The 24,532-nt window shown below is 35.1% G+C and overlaps 1 protein-coding gene across 1 annotated transcript in view; it reads right to left on the bottom strand.

Moving 5' to 3' along the window:
• Positions 1-24,532, bottom strand: part of CTNNA3 (catenin alpha 3) — a 1,592,500-nt gene that overhangs the window by 674,519 nt on the left and 893,449 nt on the right. Inside the window, exon 10 of the mRNA XM_008695933.2 lies at positions 16,870-17,022. Coding sequence (XP_008694155.2) covers positions 16,870-17,022 — 153 coding nt within the window. The remainder of the gene's footprint in view (positions 1-16,869; positions 17,023-24,532) is intronic.

Raw genomic sequence — 24,532 nt, 5'->3', positions numbered from 1 at the left:
TCAAATTCTGCACAACTATTTTCATCCCAATAGAGTCAATCTTTCAAAGTTTGTTCCCACAACTTTAAATACTTTCCTCTTAAATAATGCTGAAAATGGATGCACGGCAGTGTGTGTCTGTGTGTGTTATGTGCTGGAAAGACAGTAGCATGGAACTGTGATTGGTAGAAGAGGTTATTGTTTGCATAGTTTGTACATTTCTGGTCAATGATATCAAAGAATTATCCAAGAGAAAAAAATACTCCTTTCATTAAGATGATGAAGATAGAAAACACAACAGAAATAAAATGTTGGTGGACTATGACTTACCTAAAAGCCTAATGTCCATAGTTCATGGGCAAAGCCAGGGAAAGAATCTAATGAAAAAAATTTTTGTATTATTTGAATTTTGCTTACAAGCTTAGAAAGTATCTATTATCTTCAGCTTTGATGTTTTTATTTTTTCCTGTGTGGTCTGTATTTTGGAGAAAGAAGGTATTCAGTCTGTTAACAAGAACAAAGAAAAAAATCCTTCCTACTCTTAGGAAAATGATAAATGACTTGAATTCCTCAATGACCACATGTGTGAATAGGAAGTTCCTAAAATCACGTTTATGGAATGCTCATGTGGAAGCCCTGAGACCTACTGAGCTCTTGTAACACTGCCTGCAGGTCACACTCTCACGGCAGCACTACAGTCTTTTTTTTTTTTTTTTTTTTTTTTTTTTTTTTTAATTCAGCAGGTAGCTTTGTAGCTGTGACTCTTCTGAACATAGACTGAATTATGAAAAACTGATCTACACAGTTAACTATCTGCCGGTCACAACTCAGGTCTAATATGTATTAGCTCCCTGAAGAAATGTCTGAGACTGAACACAAATTCCAGAAGTGACATGGTGGCTTGTCATGGAAATGTGGTTTTCATTTCTGGAAGATTTAGAAAACAAGACTCCAAAAAAGGAGACTCCAGCACCTGTGATGAATAACTCCTGTAGTGTAGGTCATTCTGCCAGAATTCTTAGGGAGAAAGGTATCCTAGAAAGCAGCATAGAAATAGATCATGGGTGATCCCTATGCTTTTCCTCATTTGTCTTTTTCTTTGCTTTAAAAAAAAAAGTTTATAACAATCCAAAAATAATAAAATTAAGTACACAATGAGGGGATTTTTTTTTTTTTTTTTTTTTTTTGCCACTGGCATGAACTCACAGGTCAACTGGGATGCTTATACTGACAACAGTCCAGACATCTAAACAGAAGAATTGACGGTGACAGTCATTTCTTTAAAAAATGTTGCTGATGTGCTTCCTGCACTCAATTCTTGCCACAGAAGTAGTCAACCCATCTCTGGCGTCAAAGGTATCAGTACCACGTCATGCCAAACCTAAGCAAGAGAATCTAATGCAAAGGAACTTTGGAAACTGCATTAAACATATGCATCTGGAAATTCAAATCCATCAGAGTTCTGAAAACACGAATGCCAGATCCATTTGTGTGTCTCCAAGTTTATAAGCCATAGGCATTTTCACTGACTTCACTGTTAACCTTTTAAAAAATACCACTGCTTTAATGTTCCTCCTCTGGTCCTTGCCAGTGTTGCTAAAAAACTGTCGAATTTTTGAAATCAGATAAATCTGCTAGTTTGAGTGTAAATGTCCCCTAGTGGCTTTCTTAGGTGTATTTTATATCTGATGTGCCGCTAGTTGACAGATGTACTACAGCTTCTACCTAATTAATATCCTGGAGATTCTGGCTATCGCGTTTATATAAAAGCATTGAAATAATATTAATCAACTGTTGATCAGAGATAAATGAAAAAGTTCACTAATAACAGACATTTTCAAATTAGACTTATCTTAGAATTTTTTTATATCACCAGATTTTCATTTTTACCTGAGACCTTTAAAATTAATAAAATAATTCAAAATTAATTAAGTAATTAATAAACTTTATTTTCAAAGCAATATTAGGGTTCAACAAAGTTGCTCCCACACATGCATTGCCTCTCCCATTATCAACATTCCCCATGAGAGTGGTATGTTTGTAACAACTGAGGAACCTACACAGACATAATACCTCACGCAAATCATAACATAAACAAGAATTTACATTATGGCTCACACTTGTTTGACGTTCTGTGGATTTGGACAAAAGTATAATGATATGTATCAATCATTATAGTATCACACAGAGTATTTTCATTGCCCTAAAAATCTTAAGCTCTGCCTATTCATCTCTTCCCCAACCCCTGGCAACCACTGATCTTTTTATTGTCTCCATGTTTTGCTTTATTTACAATGTCCTATAGTTGGGATCATATAGTATGCAGCTTTGCCAAATTGGCTTCTATTACTTGGTAATACGCATTTAAAGTTCCTCTAGGTCTTTTCTTGGTAGCTCATTCCATTATAGTGCCAAATAGTATTCCATTGTCTAGATGAATCACAAGTTTATTTATGCATTAACGTACTGCAGAACATCTTGGTTGCTTCCAAATCTGCGCAATTATAAATAAAGCTGCTATAAAATCCAAGTGAAAGTTTTTCTGTGGACATAAGTTTTCAAGTCCTTCGGTAACTATCAAAGAACATGATTGCTGGATTATATGTAAGAGTATGTTTAGTTTTAAAAGAAACTGCAAAACTGTTCTCCAAAATGGCTGTAGCATTTTGCATTCCCACCAGATGAGAGTCTTATTTCTCCATATCCTTGCCAGCACTGGTGTTATCAGTGTTTTGGATTTTGACCATTCTAGTTAGATGTGTAGAGGTAGCTTGTTGTTAATTTGCAATCCCTAATAACACAGGATACTGAACATCTTTTCAAATGCTTACCTACCATGTGTATATCTTCTTCGGTTAGGTATCTGTTCAGTTCTTTTGCCCCTTTGACCATTCTTTTGTCAGGTTGTTTGTTTTCTTATTGTTGAGTTTTGAGAGTTTTTTGTATATTTTGGACAAAAGTCCATTATCAGTTATGTCTCCTGCAAATATTTTCTCCAAGCTTGTGCTTTGTCTTCTTATTCTCAACAATACCTATGCAGAGCAAAAGGGGTTTCTTTTGTTTTTGTTTTTTTGTTTGTTTTAATTTTAATAAAATCTAGCTTATCAGTTGTTTCTTTCATGGATTGTGCCTTTGGTTTTGTGTTTAAAAAGTCACTGCCATATCCAAGGTTATTTAGGTTTTCTCTTAAGTTATCTTCTGGAAGATTATAGTTTTGCATTTTACATTTATGCTTATGATCCTTCTGAGATAATTTTTTGTAAGGTATAAGGGCTAGATTCATTTTTTTGGCATGTGGATATCCAGTTGTTCCAACACTGTTTGTTAGAAAGACTACCTTTGCAAATATTTCCTCCCATTTGGTAGGTTGCCTTTTCATTTTCTTGACCGTTCCCCTTGCTATGCAGGAGCTTCTTAGTTTGATGTAGTCCCAATTGTTTATTTTTGCTTTTGTTGCCTTTACTTGTGGTGTCAAATCCAAAAAATCATTGCCAAAACCGATGCCAAAGAGCTTACTGCCTATGTGTTCTTCTAGGAGGTTTATGGTTTCAGGTCTTAGGTTCAAATATTTAATCCATTTTGAGTAGGTTTGTGTGTACAGCATAAGACAGTGGTACAGTTTCATTCTTTTCCATGTGGTTCTCCAGTTTTCCCAACACCATTTATTGAAGAGACTGTTTTTCCACTGTATATTCTTGGCCCTTTTGTTTTAAGTTTATTGACCATAATGTGCGGATTTGTTTGTGTGTTCTCTATTCTGTTCCATTGATCTATATGTCATTTCATGCAAATACTATATTGTTTTGATTACAGTAGTTTTGTAATACAGTTTGAAATCAGGAAGGACTTATATTCTAAATATGTAAAGAACTTTTAAACAACACAAAAATAACTAAACAACCCAATTACCAAAAACAAGTAAAATTTTTTAACAGGAACTGCACCAAAGAAAATATACAGATGGAAAAAAGCTTAAACCATGATGCTCAGGGAATTAGGAATGAAAATAAAACTAAAAACATCTAATTGGAAATGAAGAAGTATAATTATATTCTCAGATGACATTACCTTGTATATAACATACATTAAGGAATACACACACACAAACACAATTAGAACTAATAAATAAGTTCAGCAAGGTTGCAAGATAAAAGATCGATATACAAAAAAATCGTACTTCAATATACAACCAAAAAAAATCTAAAAATGAAATTGAGAAACAATACCATTTACAAAAGCATTAAAAAGAATAAAACTTTAGGAACATAATTAATAAAAGAAGTGCAGACTTATACACTGAAAACTATAAAACACTGTTGAAAGAAATTAAAGCCAATCTAAATAAAAGAGAAGACATTCCATTTTCATGGATTGGAAAACTTATTGTTAAGATGGCAATACTCCTCAAACTGATCTACAGATTCAACCCAATCCCTATCAAACTCCCAGATGTGTTTTTTTTTTTTCAGAAGTAACATATTTAAAATTATTCGAAAATTTAAGGGGCTTATAATAGCCAGAAATATCTTAAAAAAGAATGAAGTTGGAGGACTCACACTTTCTTTTTTTAAAACTTACTACAAAGCTGCAGTAAGTAACCAAGACAGAGTGGTACTGACATAAGAACAAGCACAGATCAACAGAATAAAAATAAATCTAGAAATAATCCCTCACATTTATAGTCAATTTATTACAGCAACTCAATTGGAAAATAGTTTTTTCAACAAATGGTGTTAAGACTAATGAATATCCACATGCAAAAAAATGAAATTGGACTCTTGCCTAATACTAGATATAAAAACTAATTCAAAGCTGATCAAAGACCTAACTATAAAAGCTAAAAGTATAGAAGTTTTAGAAGAAAACATACAAGTTAATCTTCATAACTTTTGATTAGGCAATGGTTTTGTAGATATGAAACCAAAATAAAAAAATAGAAAAAAAAGCACCATCAAAACTTTAAACTTTTGTGCTTCAAAGGATACCATCATGAAACTGAAAAGACAAGCTACGGAAAGGGAGAAAATTTTCAAATTCATATATCTAATAAGAAACATGCTTCTAGAATATATAAAGAACTATTATATATTATACCCCAATAAGAAAAAAGGACAAATACTCATTTTTTTAAATGGGCAAAGGATCTAAATAAATTATTTCCTCAAACAAAAAAGTATAAAAATGCACATAAAATACTGTTAAACATAATTAGCTACAGAGAAATGCAAATCAAAGCCACAATGAGATACCACTTCATGCCTACTAAAATGACTATAATCAAAGGCAAACAATAACAAGTGTTGGCAAGGATGGGAACTGTAACCTTCATACACTGGTTGTGAGGATATAAAATGGTACAACATGATGCCACCAGAAAATAGTCAGGTAGTTTCTCAAGTGCTTAATACAGAGTTATCATAGGATCCAGAAATTTCACTATCAGGTATATACCCAAGATAAATAAAAACATATGCCTATACAGAAACTTATATTGAAATGTTCATTAGAATTATTCATAATAGCCAAAAATTGAAACAATTCAGATGTCCATCAATTTATAAATGGATAAATAACATGTGGTATATCCATACAACAAATTACCCATAAAAAGGAATGAAGTACTGATACATACTACACATGAATAAACCTTGAATACATCATGTGAAGTTAAAGAAGCCCATCACAAATTCCACATATTGTATGCTTCCATTTATATCTAATATTCAGAATAGGCAAATCTGTAGAGACGCAAAATATCTTCTCCCATTCCGTAGGCTGCCTTTAGTTTTGTTGATTGTTCCCTTTCCTGCGCAGCTTTTTATTTTGATCAAGTCCCAATAGTTTATTTTTGCTTTTGTTTCCCTTGCCTCTGGAGCCATTAGAAGTTGCCAGGGCCAGTGTCAAAGAGGTTAGTACCTTTGTTCTCCTCTAGGATTTTTATGTTTTCAGGTCTCACATTTAGGCCTTTTACCCATTTTGAATTTATTTTTGTGTATGGTGTAAGAAAGTGGGCCAGTTTCAGTCTTTTGCATGTTGCTGTCCAGTTTTACCAACACTATTTTTTGAAGGGACTTGTTCCCATTGGATATTCTTTCCTATTTTGTTGAAGATTAATTGACCATATAGTTGTGGGTTCATTTCTGGGTTGGTTTTCTACTCTGTTCCATTGATCTATGTGTCTATTTTTGTGCCAGTAAAAATACTTATTTGAAGAATAAATGACTTTTTGCAAATATAATACAAACTCTTTAGACATCATGTTGCTAGCAAAGGAAAACTAAAACAATCTTAGATATTCTTCTTGGACACAATGAGAAATAATTTGACTATACAAATAGCTGGACTGAAAGAGTGAGAGGGAAAGTTAAGTGAAAGAAAGATGGGGGAAGAAAAAGATAATCTGTAGTAGTCATTTATTAGACAGATTCAAAGCACAAAAGTCAAACCCTCTAAGGATGTTCTGGTGTTCTTTCAGAACTCCATGTATAAAATATCACAAAAATGTCAGAGAGATTTAGAAAAAATTAAGGCTTTTTTCATGCTGCCTACACTTCAGACAAAGTCATCAATGGAATGCAGAGTAAATTTGATTTTGTTTTTCAGTAATGGGAGCATTTCTTTAAAGGCATCAAATCTACACTTCCATCTTGCAGAAAGTGCCAAGCCTAAGTGTTTTTTTATGAAAGGGATTTTCTGGATAAACAAAGCTAGAGCTTTCACTGTGTCTAACATACATTTAGATGATCCTTTGGGAAGATCCCACTTTCTCTCTCCCTACTCCTACCCTGACTGTGTTTGCAAGCAGCAGAGGAGATAGGAGGAAATAGCTTATCTTCACTGTGCTCTTAACTCTTTTCAATTCACCACCTACTTCAAGGTTAACCACTATAAGGAAGAAAAGCAGAAAGAACCCACTTCCCCAAATCAAGTTACCTTCCTTCATTTTACCCACCTAACTATAATATCTGATTCTTACTAACAAGACATCCTCCAGATATAATCTACATCACTTACAAACATCCACCTTGCTTAAGCTTGACCTTAGAGCAGAGATTATAAAACTAGTGGGCCTTGGCATTATGCATTGCCACAAATGATGGGGTTGTGGTTTTATTTTATTTTTTTTAAGATTTTATTTATTTATTTGAGAGAGAGAGAGAGAAAGTGAGTGGGAGGGAAGAGGAAGAGAGAATCTGAGGCAGACTCCACACTGAACACAGAGCCTGATGCGGGGCTCAATCCCACAACCATGATGAGTCCGTGACCTAAGTCAAAATCAAGAGTCGGATGCTTAACCAACTGAGCTACCCTGGCACTCCTATTTTATTTTGTTTTAAACTGATTTAGCTATCTATACTTAGAAACCAACATATTTTTATATTAAAATCTGTATTTCTGAGTTCTTTTGAGAAGTTGTAATATCTGACAAAACAGGGCATGAATTTATGCAGAGCAATAACTGACTGAAGATGAGTAGAGACCAACCCTTAGACTAAGCTTATGCTCTCCATTTCATAACAGGCCCACCATACCATACCGAGCCCTTTCATTCATTACTTTTTGTCCCCTACTGTAAGCATTTGAATTTTCTGCCCCTACCTTAGGGATACTCTGCACACAAGACTGAAAAAGGAGCTGACTGATGGGGAGAGGCACCTCTAAATGCATTTTAAGTTAGGAAGAAAACTCCTAATAAAATGCTCTGTAAGTTTTAACTTCTATTAAGGACTCAATAGGCTTTTGTGGACTAACTGAGGAAGCTAAATAGTATACATAATACTGATTAATAGGCAAAATATATTCCAAGTTCCAAACAGTCAACTTACAAGTGGATTACTTATACTTTCTCATCAGAAGATGATGCCTGATCTCACTTAGGTCTTATACCCTGGACTAATCACTATTAGCTAAGCAGTTACCTATCAGCTAAAAAGAATGACTGCATGCAGAAGGATTTCATGGGCATAAATGTGTGCTTCTGGCTTTCTGCTTCTCTAGTTAAGGAAAGTAGAATAAGATTAGAGCTACACTTAATGGTGAACATAGCTGATGTATAGACTTGTCAAATCACTAAGTTGTATACCTGAAATTCATATAACATGGTGTGTCTACCATATTTAAAAAAAAAAAAAAAGATTAGTCTCTGTAGGAAAAAAAAAATCAATTCTTAAAACTTTTGCAGATTGATCCATTTGATAGCAGGTCCCTCAACTAAAAGCATTCAGAAATATGTCTCTTCTCTCTATCAAGAAATTAAACAATATATAAGACTTGGGCTCACTTTCCATTTTTAGATTTATTGTGCTACCTTGATTCCTTTAACCTCTGCCACTGAAAGAACCAATTTGATTCCCTACTCTGCCATTTAGCTATTTGACCTTAGGCAAGTTGCTTAATTTTTCTCAGCTAGGGTTTCCTTATCAGCAAAATGGCAATAAAAATATTTATCTCCATCATTGTGAGCACGGCTGTAATGAGGTAGTAAGTATAAGGTGCATTACATGATGCTGGCACAGATTACGAAATGTTTTATTTATTTTACCTTATTTTCTTCCCTATTTTGTTCTTCTCTTTATTATTCAAAAAAAGTTTTTTTGTCCTGTAAAAGCAACAAAATAACCACCCTCCAAACTTCTGATTAACCAGCCTCCTCCATCCACCACCAAATTAACTATACATATAAAACAAATAAAAGATCTCTTCTCTTAGGTTTCTAGAATTTCAAATGCCAGGAATAGAGATGATTTAATCCCTCATTTTCCATTTACAGATGATGAAACTGAATTCTAGAGATGCTCAATGATTTGCTAAAGTCACTTATTCAAGGGAATAGATTTGTTTTGCAGGGGAGTCATATGTTTTGAAACACAAAAGACAAAAATGGAATCAAGTTTTAAATGCAGGGCTCTGTACAGATGAGCTCTATACAGCACGTTGTAGGAACTCACTCTATTTTTTTTTAATTGAGTGAATAGCGAATTGATTAAAAGAAATAGATCAGTCCCAGCCTGCATAATCAGACTGGTGATTAAAACGAAGTTTCACTTCTGGGCCTGGAATTATTCATCAGTAATTGTTAGTTAGCGTGTTTGCTTGTTAACTCCTGGCCAAATACCATCATGGAGAATAATACTGAAAAGTTTCAGAAAAATTTCATACACCAATTAAGTGTATATCAAAACCTTAGGGACATAATTTCAGCTGGACATTTTGTACATGCCATTTTCGGTCTGTTAATATTCCTGAAAAATAACTTACCTATGTTTGGAAGTTGGATGCAAATGTCCAACGAGTATAGTATATTTGAAATTCCTTACAAAATGAATTTTTCAAAAGGAAAATGTCATTGCTCATCAGGAGTTTTGGAGACTCAAGTGACCTCTTTCCACATAAGACTTTGGGGAAAAAATGTTTAAAAGAGGAAAGGGAAGAAAACTGAACACCAGTTCACTGAACACCAATGTCCACATCATGTGGCATTTGGTACTTTAATGCGTCATCCCATTCAATCTCACTATTGTTTTCACTTTACAATGGAGTATGTCTGTTACAGAATAAAACAAGTGATATTAAGTGACTTTCCCAAAAACATCAAGCCAAGCTTCAAAACCAAGTCTGTCTCCATATTTTACACCTTACTTAATAAGTCAGGCTATTTGCCATCTTTTAAATTTTTCCATAGGATTAACTGACATTCTACTTTGTTTATATACTATTTAATTCATTAATGATTTACTGAATGCTGTACTTACTGTACATCCATCTAGGAAAACAAAAACAAAGGCCCTAGACAGTATTCCCAGGGTCCAGCAGAGTACATAGCACACCGCAGGCACTTAAGACATATTTGCTGAATGAATGAATGAATATATTCCTGTCCTCAACTTGCTAATCATCTACCTAGAACTCTACTGTCTCATACATGGCCACCAGTCATGTATGGCTATTGTACACTAAAAATATAGATAGTCTAGATTAAGATAGGCTGTATGTACAAAATATACGCCAGGTTTCTAAGCCTCAGTACAAAAAAATAAGATATCTCATTAATAGTTTTTATATTTATTACATGTTGAAATGATAGTATTTGGGGTATACTGGATTAAATAAAACATATTATTAAGATTGGTTTTACCTGTTAACTTTACTTTTTTTTTTAGTCTGACTACTAGAAAATTTTAAATTATATATGTGTTCTGCTCTCTATTTCTATTGGATAGCATCAATCTAATGTCATTAAGTCTTGAGTCACTTGCTTTTATGTTCCAAGTTCATGATTAAACAGAGTTTTCTTCTCTTTAATGTATAAGATTAAATTAAGTCTTAAATGCAGTCTTTTTAAATGCCAGCTTATATTCCTGAGAATCTAATCAATTGTTGGGGGTTAGAAAATTTTTATATCCAGATATGAAATAATCCATACACAAACTCTCCTAAAATAGGGCTTCCCTTTAGACCCTTCTGTGGTGAGAAGCAACTGCAGTTTTCCAAACCCATTACTGGATCATCCAGTTCTTAAGATGAAATCCAAGCAATTCACCCTGGCAATCAAATATTCAAGGGTATTGATCAACTGTCTTTATCCCACTTCATGCTTCAGCCAACTTAATGATCTAGATTTCATTTCTATTATATTACTGGAACATAGGAATGAGCACTGTGACTTTAGTGACTTTAGTCACACTTATATCTCAACTTGGAGTTCTAGTTTTTCAAATCCAATTCCTGCCTAGTCATCAAGTTTTAATGTAAATATTGCTTCTATTGCTTAGTTCATACTAAATTCCTAAACTACTCTAATACCATATTTTAATTCCAAAACACTAATATCTCATTCAAAAATACCTACATCTGACTATGGAAAGGCTCTGACTTTTCTATAATTGTATCACTCTCCATTTCCCTGTATTCCAAGCACCATGAATAGAAAATTTATAAAGAACCCTCTCCAATATGGAACGGTCACTCACTGTGCATTCAGGTTAGGCTCTTAAGGATCATGCTCAACATAAGCTTTAGCTGACAGGGATTAAGATGCTGAACAGTTTCTAATCAGGGAGTGGGCAGTCACACCTGTGCTCTATATAAGCAAAAGCATTCCTGACTTAGCTGTAACATCCCTTCCCCATCAAAAGAGGAGAGCTGCCAAGATGTTCACTGAGAACAGTTGTCGGTTTGTGTACAAGTGTAAGTATGGGTTTGTTCTATTCTTTCATTTTTTTTCTTTTTTGGGGGGAGGAGGAAGAACGAGATGGGACTCTAAAAGCTTTATTTATTTGTAACTGAGCATATCCTTATTTGATAACAGATGATCAATTAAAGCAATGTGTGACACTAGAACAGGATCTGTCAAAAAGCAAAGATAAAAGTAGAGCTGAGAGCTCTAAGCACTTCTTGCAAACAGCAAGAGTCCCCTCTACAGCCTTCTCTCTTGGCACTGGGGCTTTGCTAAATCTGGCTCGCCATTTTGTGAGTGGGAACAATCAGCTTTGTAGGTTGGAGGGAAGTATTATAATTAAATGTCCACCCACTTTTTCCTTTTTGATGAAAGGCTCCCATGAAACTTACTAAAATAAGGTGCATCAAGACAGATGAATTTTTGATGAGTAAGTCAAAGCACTGACGAAACTGGCTTTTCACATGGAGAAACTTCTCTAATTCACAGAAAATTTTCAGGCCTAGATCATTAACACTGTCATATTTAATAATAATTAATATGGTAAAATCCATGGGATAAACTGGAGATTTTTACCTTTTTAGTTGGTAGCTACTATGTAGTGTTCAGCATGAACTGATTGCTGAGAACAAATTGTAGTATGATTCAAAAATAATAGTGGAGTTTTTAGAAATTAATTTTAAAGAAATATTAAATAACAGCCATTGTAATAAGCAATGCATGTATTGAATGCAATGGCATTCTTCTGAGTAACAATTATATTACCACATTAAATTTACAAACTATTATCTTGAAGTGGGTAAAGCTCTTTGAAAATGTTATCTAACTGTGATAAACTCCATCTGAGGGAGATCTGCAATAGAGTTTATAGTGTTTGTGTTTGATAATTGATGGCAAAGGTGTTTGCTAATATCATTGTGAAGAATTATTTTCAAGTATTCATGTACAGTAGAATAGGAAGGCACCCTCTTAAGTAACTGGGCTTAGACATTGTCTCAAGTCCAGTTACTGGAATCCCCAAAGTTAACTTTTTAGAGAGAAACAAAAGTGAGTTACTGTTAACGAATGTTGTCTTTCATTCAGTGCAGATTTATGGAGTACTAACTGCATAGACTTGGCTAACACAATAGGCTCTAAGTGATGACAGATAAAATTCTTACTCTCTAGAATTAGTGAATAGTTTAAATTTTAAGATAAAATTAGTATTTTAAACTTCCTGTTTAATAGGTATTATTGGTGGAAGTCAGTAGAGTTAATGGTGCCCTAATTCACCATCAGTTCAAGACCAAATAATGGGGAGTATAATTCAATAAGCATATTTGTCATTAAATAGCTAATCACTATGTAAAGATGATTTTAAAATGCCAACCTTTTGACTCCTTCTTCTCATACCCACTGTGGTTTGGTAGACCCAAAAACACAGAGTAACTTGGATGTTCTAAGTAGGATAAGCCTTTCATCCTAGTTCCTTGGTTCAGCATAACTAAACAAAATTAGCCATAAGGATCTAGGTTCTCCAGTTATTGACACTACCCAGAGTTTTATAACCATCATTTCACCCACGATCATTTTATACCAAACTACATGACAATGTAACAGGAGACCTCAGACATGACCCCACTAGAGAATGGGAAAGTTCAGGCCCAATTTACTGGCCATTCTTCTCCTCATTCCAACTCCTTTTCTCCAATACCCCAAGTCCTTTTGGTTGTTTAATTATTACTCATAGTATTTCTAAATGCTTTATGTTTTGTTTTGTTTTGTTTTTGCTTTGTGTTCAAATCCAGTTTTTTTCTTTTCTTTTTTTTTAATTTTTATTTATTTTTATTTTTTTATTTTTATTTTTATTTTTTTGGTAAAAGTTACAATTTTAACCACTATCTAATGTGTTCCATTAACAGCATGGAGCTGTTCTTCAAAGATCTGATAGGAATTCTTTAAAAATGAACTTTTCATTTAAGTCTTACTGCAACAAGTTCACTGATTTTAGATTTCTCTGACAAACACAGTTGAGGTATCAAAACCCAGACATGTTGAAAATAGCTTTTCCTTGAAGTCATTTAGAATCTAAGACTTTCTGTCCTGCTCTGTCAAATTACCCAGCTTGGGAATAAGATGGGTCTAAGAAGTCTGGGTGGAGGAGTACTAGGGAAAACAAAGGTGGAAGATTGGTAAACAATCTATACAAAGTAAACTTACAATGTCTTCTGAAACTGATATATTTAAGCTCTCCTATTTCCCTGGACTCTGTCACAGGCACTTCTGGCTCAATGTTTGTAGTAAATTAATGATGATTTTCTGTTGCCTTGGTTAGACAGCTGCTTTCAAAAAGAACTTTTCCTGGGAGATAAATGAAGTGTTCTTTTTCTTTTTTTTCTTCTTGATATATATAAACAACCTAGTGGGCAAGCAGTATACTTAAAAACCATTTTCATTTTCTCCAAAGTCTATAGCTGTTAGGAAATTAGGAGTCTTGGGGCTCCTGGGTGGCCCCGTCAGTTAAGCATCTGGCTCTTGATTTCTGCTCAGGTCATGATCAGGTTGTAAGATCAGAGCCCTGCATCAGGCTCGGTGCTCAGCGGGGAGTCTGCTTGTGCCCCTCCCCCCCTTCTCTCAAATAAATAATAAAATCTTTAAAAAAAAAAAAAAGAAAAAGAAAATTAGAAGTCTCTCAATTGTAAAAAGTATTTGTTATATCAAAGAATTTTAGAAACTGGCAGTGACCTTAGACATTATCTTATTAACTTTCACTTTATATAAAGCAAACGAGGTCCTGAGAAGTACAATAGAATAAAGGTGGCCACATATTTTGCTATTCTTTCCATTGAGAGGTGAAGTCTCAGGCCTCCCTGCCTCCCCTCCTGTTTGGGCAGGCTCCATGGTTGCTTTGACCAATAATATATAGTGGAAGTGGTATTCTGCCGATTTCTGGGCCCAGGCCTTAACCGGATATCAGCATCTACTTCCCATCTCTGACTTGCTTTGGGGACCCCTCATCTCAGAACCAGCAACTATTCTGCAAGAAGCTGAAGCCACATGGAAAGGCCATGTATTAGTCCTCCAGCGAAGAGCCACGGCCAAGATCCCAGCTGATAGCTCTCATGCACTTTCAGTCATATGAATGGGACATCTTGTATGTCGAGCCCAGTCAAAGCTTTCGAGGGCTCCATTCCCAGCCAATATTTGACAGTAATCACATGAGAGTTGCCCATCTGCCCAGCCAACCTACCGATCAGTGAAAGAATATTAAATGGTTGTTTTAAGCCACTAAGTTTGGAAATGGTGTGTTGCGTAGTATAAGCTAACTGGAACTGAAAATGACTTAGGCCAGTTTCTAAGTAATACAAGAGTGAGAACTGTGACTCCAAAGCGAGCATATTCTCATTATTTGTATTAAGGGGAATTTCAACGTAAAACTCATTCTCAGTCCCCCAGGAGCTCAAAATTATAAAATCTTTCATTCTTTCAATGTTCACATGAAATACAGAATTTTCAAGATCCTTAAATATTTAAAACAGATTCGTAGAGCTCTATCTCCATAATAATAAGCCATCATTTTTTATAATAATTTTTTATTATATTATGTTAGTCACCATACAGTACATCCCTAGTTTTTGATGTAAAGTTCCATGATGGATTACTTGCGTATAACACCAGTGCACCATGCAATACGTGCCCTCCGTACTACCCATCACCAGCCTATCCCATTCCCCCACCCCCCTCCCCTCTGACGCCCTCAGTTTGTTTCCCAGAGTCCATAGTCTCTCATGGTTCATTCCCCCTTCTGATAAACCATCATTTCACAATAAACTAAGGTAGCATTCTCAAGCATTCCTTCAGGGCACTGCCTTAGTAGTAAGTGTCGTGGAAAGAAGAGCTCCTTAGGTAAACTGATTTGGGGAAATTCTGACTTAAGAGGTTGTCTCATCTATGGATTTCTCAGAACTGTAAAAGCTTCTCAAGAGGAGAAATAGATAGAACTTTTCCCCAAAAAACCGTGATCAAGAAGCCCTTCTTTATTGAGCACCTTATGAGTTTTATGTTTCATAGCAACACTAAACTAAGAAATAGGAATAAGGACGTAACTTTCTTAGCAGAAACCAACTTTTACTTAGAATATTTCACCAAAAGGTTGTTTTCATAATTCAGTGTGCCTTCAGCTTACAGAACATATTTTTAGAAAAAATGATTATGATTGTCAGGGGCTACACTTAGTTAGGTGCCTGTAATGATCTGTTCCTTCTGCTTTGCCTCTTACTTTAACATTTTCCTGGGGGGGGAAGACTGAATGCATATTTGAGGAATGAACACAAAAGGGAATAAATAAGATGAGAAATATAATAAATAATTGAATGAATTAGTTAAAAATTGTAAGCCTGAAAATCAGCTCCGGCTCTAATTAGTCTGGTCTGGGTTTGTAACTTTGTTTCCATCTAAGGTCAATGGGAATTATAACAGTTAACCTGTCTCACAGAGTTCTTGGGAAGTTCAAAGTAGATTTCAGAGTTGGAGGTAGGTCAGTTTCAGGGCTGAAATGATCTTAGTAATTATCTATTTATCAACTCCTTTCATTTTCTAGATGTGAAAATTAGGACTCAGAGAGTTTATAGTGAAAATGCTAGCTACATGGGAAACTTCCCTCCTAATGGATCTACATTAAAGATATGTTACATAAAATGCTGTGATTCTAATTCAGGTGGTGTCTATTTCTGACTCACAAGTTTTTACAAGCAATTTGAGCCCCCAAACATATTCACCACAAAAGTTCATAGCCAGTATATGAAAGTGTGGCAGTCAGAACACTGAATGATCAATATGGCATGGTGCTGCCAATGAGAGCAGACACTGGCCATAAACAACAGTGCAGTCATACTGACAAGTCCTAGCAGTGTATCAGCTCTGGTATATGAATCTGGTCAAGCACATTTTCCCCTTTCTGCTGCCGATTCCAGGACTTGTGAGCATTGTCACCTTACTGGTGTTAGAAATCCTTCCATTCAGACTCTCTTATACTGTAGCTGCCTTACTGATCCCCATAATAGAACAGGTTTTATTATCTGTTTCCTAGGAATTATCTAGCATTTTATGGCTCTTTCAGCAATATGCCACCTTGCCCCCAAATTATGGGGCATTTCCATGCTTCCAGCTTCCAAGCAGACGAAATTATAGTTCTATCATCTCCTCTTGCTTGTACTGGGACATGGACCAATCCACTATCCCCACTTATTAATTCCAGTTATTTCTACCCCTGTATATCTGACATTCTTTCTCTATAGTTATGTTACATAGTTGAATATGATTTGAAAGACCGAAGGAGTAATACAGCCATGAAAAGATGGTAGAGAAATAATAAAATGGCATGAAGTAGAGTATTTGATACTTTCCTGTTAGAACAGGAAGAAAATATTTGTAAGGATAAAACAAAGTACCTTCATTCAACCAGTTTCTCTCTCTGTGTGTGTGTGTGTGTGTGTGTGTGTAGCTGTGAAAAAAAATATACATTAAAAATATTTAACTTTGCTTAATTTGTGTGTGTGTGTGTGTGTGTGTGTGTGTGTGTAGCTGTGAAAAAAAATATACATTAAAAATATTTAACTTTGCTTAATTTGTAATAAGTTGTCAAAAGTTTTTATCTGAGTACAATTCAACTATAAATGGGGAATGAGAGCTTCAGTCTCCTGGATTTAGAGTTGTTATAGTTCTAGCATGCTTACCTCTATAAGCCTGCTGGTGTGTTCGCGAAATATTGAAGCATATTCTTTTATTTCCTTTTCCCGGCCATTCTTGGCAGCTTCAATGAGAACCAAAAGCGGGACTGTCGTATCCAAAAAGGAGTCCGACACATGATCTATAATAGCCTTACGGAGCTGAGGAGAAATAAAAAAATCACTTTTTTTTTTTCAGGAAATGGTTCATTTTATTTCCTATTTTTACAATCTCAGTAGTTACAAAATTGATCTTACATATTTTTACACAATTTCTAAACTAATAATATTTAAGACTGTCGCGTACAGAGTTAAAACAAACAAAATATCCAAGAAAAAAAAATCATTGAGCAATAGCTCTCTTGTTCTCAAAATGCGCTATTTTTTTCTTAAATTATACTTAGCCCAGAGGTCAGATTATAAGTGATAATAATCAATTTTCCCTCAAAGAAATTGTACTATTGTAATGTTTATGCACGTGTACAAACACTGTACATCATGTATTTTCATAATTACAAAATTATAAAATGTTTTCTGCTTTGTTGGAGGAACTGATGATAAATTTTGATTAGCTAAATTGTAGTCTTCATGGTAATTAAACCAAGTTAGATCACCGATTATGCCAGCTGATAACAGATTAATAGAGCAAGGAGAATAATAAATGAGTTTGATGTCCAATTTTCTTCATCTGCATTAATTGTTCTTGCCCTTACACCTTAAATTATTAAACAAGTATAACATTCTGCTACAATTAGTTCTTTTAAATTAGATTATGTGTAAGCTCATAAATGACAATCAGGCAATTACTCTATTCAGCAGATATTTTCTGAAATTTAAAACTGCATTGGAAAATTAATGCATTGTATTTATATAATATTAAGTCCTAAAGGATCACAGTATCTTGAAAAGTTTCATCCAACAGTGTCAATGACTATGAATGGCTCCCCAGTTTTTTAGTCATTTAATTTAATAACCTCCTCATTTAATTTAATAACCTCTATACAATAAAACAGAAATGAACAGGCATCAGACAAAAAAGTTATATTTTGCCTTCTGTGAAAATTATATTTTAGAGTATTTTTTAAAACAAATAGACAGTCACCCTAGTTTTGGATTACATGAGAATGCTGGTGTAGCTGCATAAAAAAACAACAACACTATCTTCCTATATTTATAGGATAATAAATCCATAATAATTATAGATTAATGGGAGAAAAAAATAGATGATACATCTTAGGCAGAAGAATTGTGACATTTTCTGGCTTCTAACAGTTTCACAGAAGCTATGGGAGATCCCCAAGGAAAGAATCTGCTTAGCATACAGAAAGGCAAATCACTAATAGCAACTAATTAATATTGTCTGAGCACTTACTAGGACAGAGTGCAGAGTGCTAAGGGGTTATAAGGCAAGGGGAAGACCTTGAATGAATGAACAATGTGTTTGATGTCCATAAAGACTGAACCAGAGAAGTCAGGCAACAAATCACAAGTTAGGACTTGAGCGGGGGAATTATGTTATGTTAGTTCCAGATACGTAAAAGTAGAAGGAATCTCAGAGGGGGAACAGTCTTCAATTATCATCCCTCCCTTTTATCCTTTTTTTCTTTCATTTATAACCAGGATCTATAGAAGGAGGGCTAAGAGGAGATCTGAACTAAAGATATGCAATTAATAGCCAACATACATATGGGAGGTAATGCAAGCCAAGGAGGCAGATAGGATCATGCACAGTGAGAAGATGTCCAAGAATAAAATCTTAGGAAATATTACCATATATGGGAGTCATGCAGATGGAAGAGCAGGATCTAAAAAGAGACTGAGATGATGGCCAAAAACAAAGAGAGCAAATGACCAACAGCTGAAAGAGAAACTTTCAAATAAATCTATGTCAGTGCTCTCTCCAGATGAACTTATCCTCCCAGATGCAATTATACTACCCACATTACGGACTTGTTGATTCTTCTTTTCTGTGTTATTTGATTCCATTCAATTCAACAATTATTTCTAAACATCATTTCCTTACCTTTCTACCAAGAGCAAGCTATTATGAAATACAGCAAGATGGTCCCTTATAATCTAATAGAGAAGTGAGAGTCATTAAACGTTAAAGGAAAATCAGGAAACTGACAGCAAAGATATTTCAAAAAGATAATGAGTTTCAGAGTCTAATTTTAAAGGTAAGTTAAATAAAATGAACTAAGACTTGTCTAATAGATTTGACCACTAAGAGGTCATCGATTAACTTAGAGAAATCCGAGCGGAAAAGTAGAAACAGGAGTCTATTGCAATGGTTTGAAGAATGAATGGGAGATGAGTGGAGGTGGAGACAGTGAGAATAAACTCCTATTTCTAGTAATTTGATTATTACATGAAGAAGCAACACTTGGTATCAACTACATTGAGACACAGGTTTAAAAACTGATGTTTCTCATATAAAAGGCTTTGATGTATGTTTCCATCTACAACTATACCTAAAAAGTTAGACCGTTCTCTTGCGCTTTTAAAAAAAAATACATTTTGCTTTGTCACATACAAAAATCTAGACAGATAGAGAGTAACTATCATCCCACATTGTGCCAATTTTTGGAAATACTTGAATGCTTACAGCAATCTTACAGCACTGGATACATTTGCTATGGTCTATGCATTTCTATTCTATGATACTACCATTTTTCTTCCCTTTATTTTAATGGTATTTACTCCCTTGTTCTTTTTTTTCCCCCCAAGGTTTTCAGCTATGTTTTTCCTGTTATTCATTCAATCCTTCATTCCATACAGAAGTGCTGAAACATGTTGCAAAGGTGAGGCTTGAAGTACAGCTAATTTACTATTATTAACGAATAAATGAACAAATGCTTTGGCTAAACTAATTTTTTAATTAAACCATATTAGGAACACATTTTTTTTTTTACTTTAGTCTAAGATATGTTGCTAAGTACAAAACACAGTGAGAGAAGGTGTACCATGGACATATATTATGTTCAGTAGGACAAGACATAACGACTGAAAAATGAGCTTACAAATAAGTTCTATGCCAATGCTTTCAACATTCTGTTGGAAAATGGGCCGAAATTACCTGACATGATACAATTCAAATATAATGAACAAAATGAATCTTCTTTCCCATAGTTGTATACTGCTCTCTAAGGGCAAGGCACCATTCAAGGCAACCTGGGAATGTCAGGATAACAAAGACAGGGCAATATTAGGGAGTGAGAAGTGCCAAAAGAGTTTGATGAGTACCTTTAAAAAAGCACAAACAACTGTATGGTAAATAACATAATATAATAAAAAATTATTATAAAAAAAGCACAAACAAATAAACAATTAACTTGGATTGTTGAGGTTAAAAAGCCTTCTGTAAAGAGACATATTCCACTTTAAAAGCTGAATTAGCTGTTAAGATTAGGAGGTGGGAAGTGGAAAGCATAGCATCCTAGAAAAAGACTATCATAAGCGATTAAAAAGAAAGAAAGAAAGAAAGAAAGAAAGAAAGAAAGAAAGAAAGAAAGAAAGAAAGAAAAAGAAAGAAAGCCTCAAGACAGCACAATAATTTAGTGTGACTAGAACACAGTGATAGAGTAAGGATTAAAACAGGATTTCTTAGGTACAACAGAGGTAATGGAAAGCATTTCAGGTAAAAAGAACAAAATAAGACAAAAAGATTGAAAGATGATGTCTCAACCACTGAACCAGTCTCTGATTTCAGCTGTTGCTATAAGGGAACAATTCCTTGTCCTTTCAAGACATCCCACCTTGAATGCACCCCATGCTTCTCTTTGTTATTCTTTCTTAGGTTCTGTCTCAGCCAAAGCACAGACAGCCTGGAAGTTCTGAAGAGGGAACACCACTGGGAATAACTATCAATCAGTGGAGATGGGAGCGACCGGATAAGATTCCTGGCCCCTATCCATTGGTTAAGCAATCCTGGGAGACATTCTGTCCCTTCTCAGAGGTCCTTAAATTCCTGCTGCCTACAATAGGAATCTCAAACAGCACATTCTTTCCTCCTTCCCTGCCAGTTCTCTTACACTTCCTGTTTCTTATACATGCTTCTTGGAATTTCCTCCTACCTATGCGAGGCTCTGGTCGTAGGACCTGCTGTCAGGGGAATCTAATATAAAATAGATACACTGGTCTGGTAATAATGTTGTTTGGTCATGTTCCAAGTAACAGACTCTGATGTCTTACATAAACTACCCATTGATGATCACACTTTATCTCTTCTGCTTTGCACACTACTGAATTTGATTTTGGCATCCCCTGTACTGTGCTGACTGTGAAAGAGGAATTATTACAAGAGAGGCCTAGAAATGCAAATAGGGACAAGATATGGAATGCCTCAAATGCTATGCTAAGTAATTTTCTTTATATGTTCTGGCATATTCTGACATACGGGATTTTTTTCATTTAAATTGTACACTCACCTATATCTGTGTATAATATGTAAGAAGCCTCTATCTTATTAATTTTCATGTTATTTTCCCATCCAACAGAACAACTCATTCCTTTCACTTGAGTGATATACAAAAAACTTTAAAGAAGAATCCAACATGCCAATGTAAAAATAGGACAACCTTAGAAGCTGTAGCACTAAAATCAGAAGTTAGTGGGAGGCCAATAGGAGTTAGAGGTATGTATTTTCAATAATACCTGTTCGTGGCCAGGCACGAAAGAAGTCAGGCACAAAATCAAACTGAGGGGTTTTCCATCTTTTCTCACCACAGTTTAATAAAAGGCTTTGAGACATCAATTTTTCTATTTCCCACTGATGTAAGTGGTTTGGGATCTCAAATAAAATAATATATTTCTCTACAATTGAAACCCAAAAGTGAAAGCTATATGTGAAAACTGTAAGACAGCACTGCCCCCACCACCACTAAATAAGAGAATAGAAAGAATGAAATTGTGAGGGAAAGAGGAATGGAAAGAAAAGAAAGTGTCTCAGAAAAGAATTGTCCTTAGGGAATTAGAAAAAATGATACATGTGTATATTAATGCCATTGTAATTTTAAGTCAAATAGCAAAATGTGACTGTCAAAACTCAATTAACTAATAGCAACTAAATCACCTAATAATTAATTCAATGTACACCTACTGTGTCAACTTAATGATACTTGTATCTTATGGATCATTCATTTTTTTTAAGGATTTTATTTTATTTTTGCGAGAGAAAGGAGAGAGCATGAGTGGGGGAGGGAGAGGGAGAGGGAGAGGCAGAGGGAAAAGCAGACTCTCCACTGAGCAGGGAGCCTGGTATGGGATTCGATCCCAGGACCCTGGGATCATGACCTGAGCCAAAGGCAGACGCTTAACTGACCGAGGTGCCCTGGATTGTTAACATTATTTCATTATGAGGATGATGAAGAGGAGGTATAAGGACATACATATTTTTTTCTAAGTGTGGCACTGATACTACCAAAATGGAGAAGAAATGCATATATCAATTCAACAACTCAGCATAAAAAATCAGTCAAGTTTTTGTTTTGTGTTTTAGCAGAATCCTATTTAGTTTGACATATCTCAAGTCCTTATTTTCGCATTTATGAAACAGGCAATTTTTTTCTCAATATACGCAAATAAAAATTTTAACCTGCCTTTAGTGAAATCAAATGTATGTTTCACTCTGCATAATACAGTAGAAATGGAAATTGCTTTAATTTTTTAAACAAAGAAATGATGCTTAAAGATCTTCCTCCTTTATTAAGAATTGTAATAGGTATGCAGTTTTCAAATAAGTGATGGGGAAGGAGACTAAAGGATGGAAAAAGTTTAATAAAAAAAAACTTGTAAAATAAATAGTAAGGAACAAAAAAATTAGGATGGTTAAAATCAGTTTATTAGGCACTAGAAGTTCTGAGGGTGAACAGGCCATTATCCCCGACCCCTCATATGGTGGTTACAATTTGGGTTGGCTTGGGTGGACTTGGGTTCAAACCTTGGCTCTATCAGTTAGCTAAGTGATGTTCAGTAAATTGACTCACCTGAGAAACTGAGATAATACTATGGCATTATTTCTTGTTTCAGAAATAAAAATCAATCACGTAAAGACTAACGTAAGGAGTTGGTAGAGAGCTTTTCAAAGCACTACTAAATTAAAGACGTTGTTTTAACTATCATTTTAAGAACCTGAAATCCAGTGGGAAGAAAAAATCCATTAAAAAAGAAAAACACATGCAGGATATGATCACTACTATGAAAGAACGACACATGCTGTAAGTGCTCCAGAAAGAAAAAATAATAATTCCAGCTACTGATAATGGCAAAGGTTTCATGGGAGAAGTAGCACGTATGTTAGTCTTGAAGTTCCTAAGGTTGATTAGGGGCTAGGTGGGGGAAGCAAGAGGAGTGGGAAAAGCACTAAGTTAAACAAGCCATATATACAAAGACACATGTGCTTTGGTGGGGGGCAGGGTGGGAAGTGATGGAACAGTTGGTGAATAGTAAGTAGACTCTATAGTCAGAGAACAGGTCAATGTGCGGTGTGGTGAGGAGGAGGAACTTAGAGAGTGAAAGAGAAGGAACATTATAAATAATGTCAATTAAAGTCATGGCCAAATCACAGAGAACCTGGAATACCATGCCAAGGACTTTTGTCTTTCTTTTCTATGATAACAGGCAAGAAAGTCACAAAGCAATAAGGTTCATCAAAATAAACACTAAGTCACCTTCTAGGTCATTTCATTTTATTGCCCCAAAATGTATAATTTGCTTCCCTTCCCCTCACAGATTTGTCTAAGCAATGTATCTCACAAAAATAGCTCCTAGAAATCCAATGATTCTCTGAACCAAAGCCAAAATGCTTCTGTGTTGCTGATGGACAAGCCATGGGTAAGCAAGGAGATTAGATAAATGGGCAAGAAGATGTGTTCTGATTATTGTTTACTAAAAACAAACATGCAAACAAAAACAGATCTACAACAATATATGAACATTAAATATTCCAAAGAAAAATATTTTAAGGGTAGGGACTTTCTTCTTCCTGTGTGAAAGAGTATATATAAGATGCTTAAAACAAACTGCTTGATAAACTTTGCAAGAATAAGAAGAGGTGGAGATGACTCATGTTGCTGTTAAACTAGTTTTTATTATTGCAAAAGTATAAACATCAGGATGGAAAATGAAGTCCTAGGGAGGGCAAGTAAGGATACCGAAAACAAACCATAGCAACTACCTCACTGACACTGAAGACCACAGATGTCTCCAGAGACAAACTTCTAACAATCCCACATCATCCTGTACACACATATCACTTCATGAGGTTCTGTTGGTCCTCTTGACCTGGGGCAGGATTCATGACTATTCTTATCTATAGAATAGGGAAGAAATAGCATTCTGGTAACTTTGGAGCTTAATCATCAAGAAAGTCTGGCAGCTTCCATCTCTCCTCTCTTGGAGCCTTGAACTATCATGCAAGAAATCCAGGCTTGAGAGAGAGAAGTCGCATGAAGGGGTCCTATGAGTTTAGACACCACATGGAGACAGGGAAGAAGAAGAAGCACCGAGGCCTCAAATACCCAGCCCTGAACCCAGACACAGTCACCATTTGACTGCCACTACATGGGAGATCACAAGTGAAAAGTACAAATATGGCCCTGTTGACCCCAACCAACCCACGGAACCATGAAACATAATAAAATGGTTGCTGTTGTTTGTAGTCATTAGTTAAGCA

This window comes from Ursus maritimus, unplaced genomic scaffold (genome assembly GCF_017311325.1).
Source record: "Ursus maritimus isolate PB19 unplaced genomic scaffold, ASM1731132v1 scaffold_7, whole genome shotgun sequence".
Classification (NCBI taxonomy): domain Eukaryota; kingdom Metazoa; phylum Chordata; class Mammalia; order Carnivora; family Ursidae; genus Ursus; species Ursus maritimus.
This window is presented reverse-complemented; position numbering and strand designations above follow the sequence as displayed.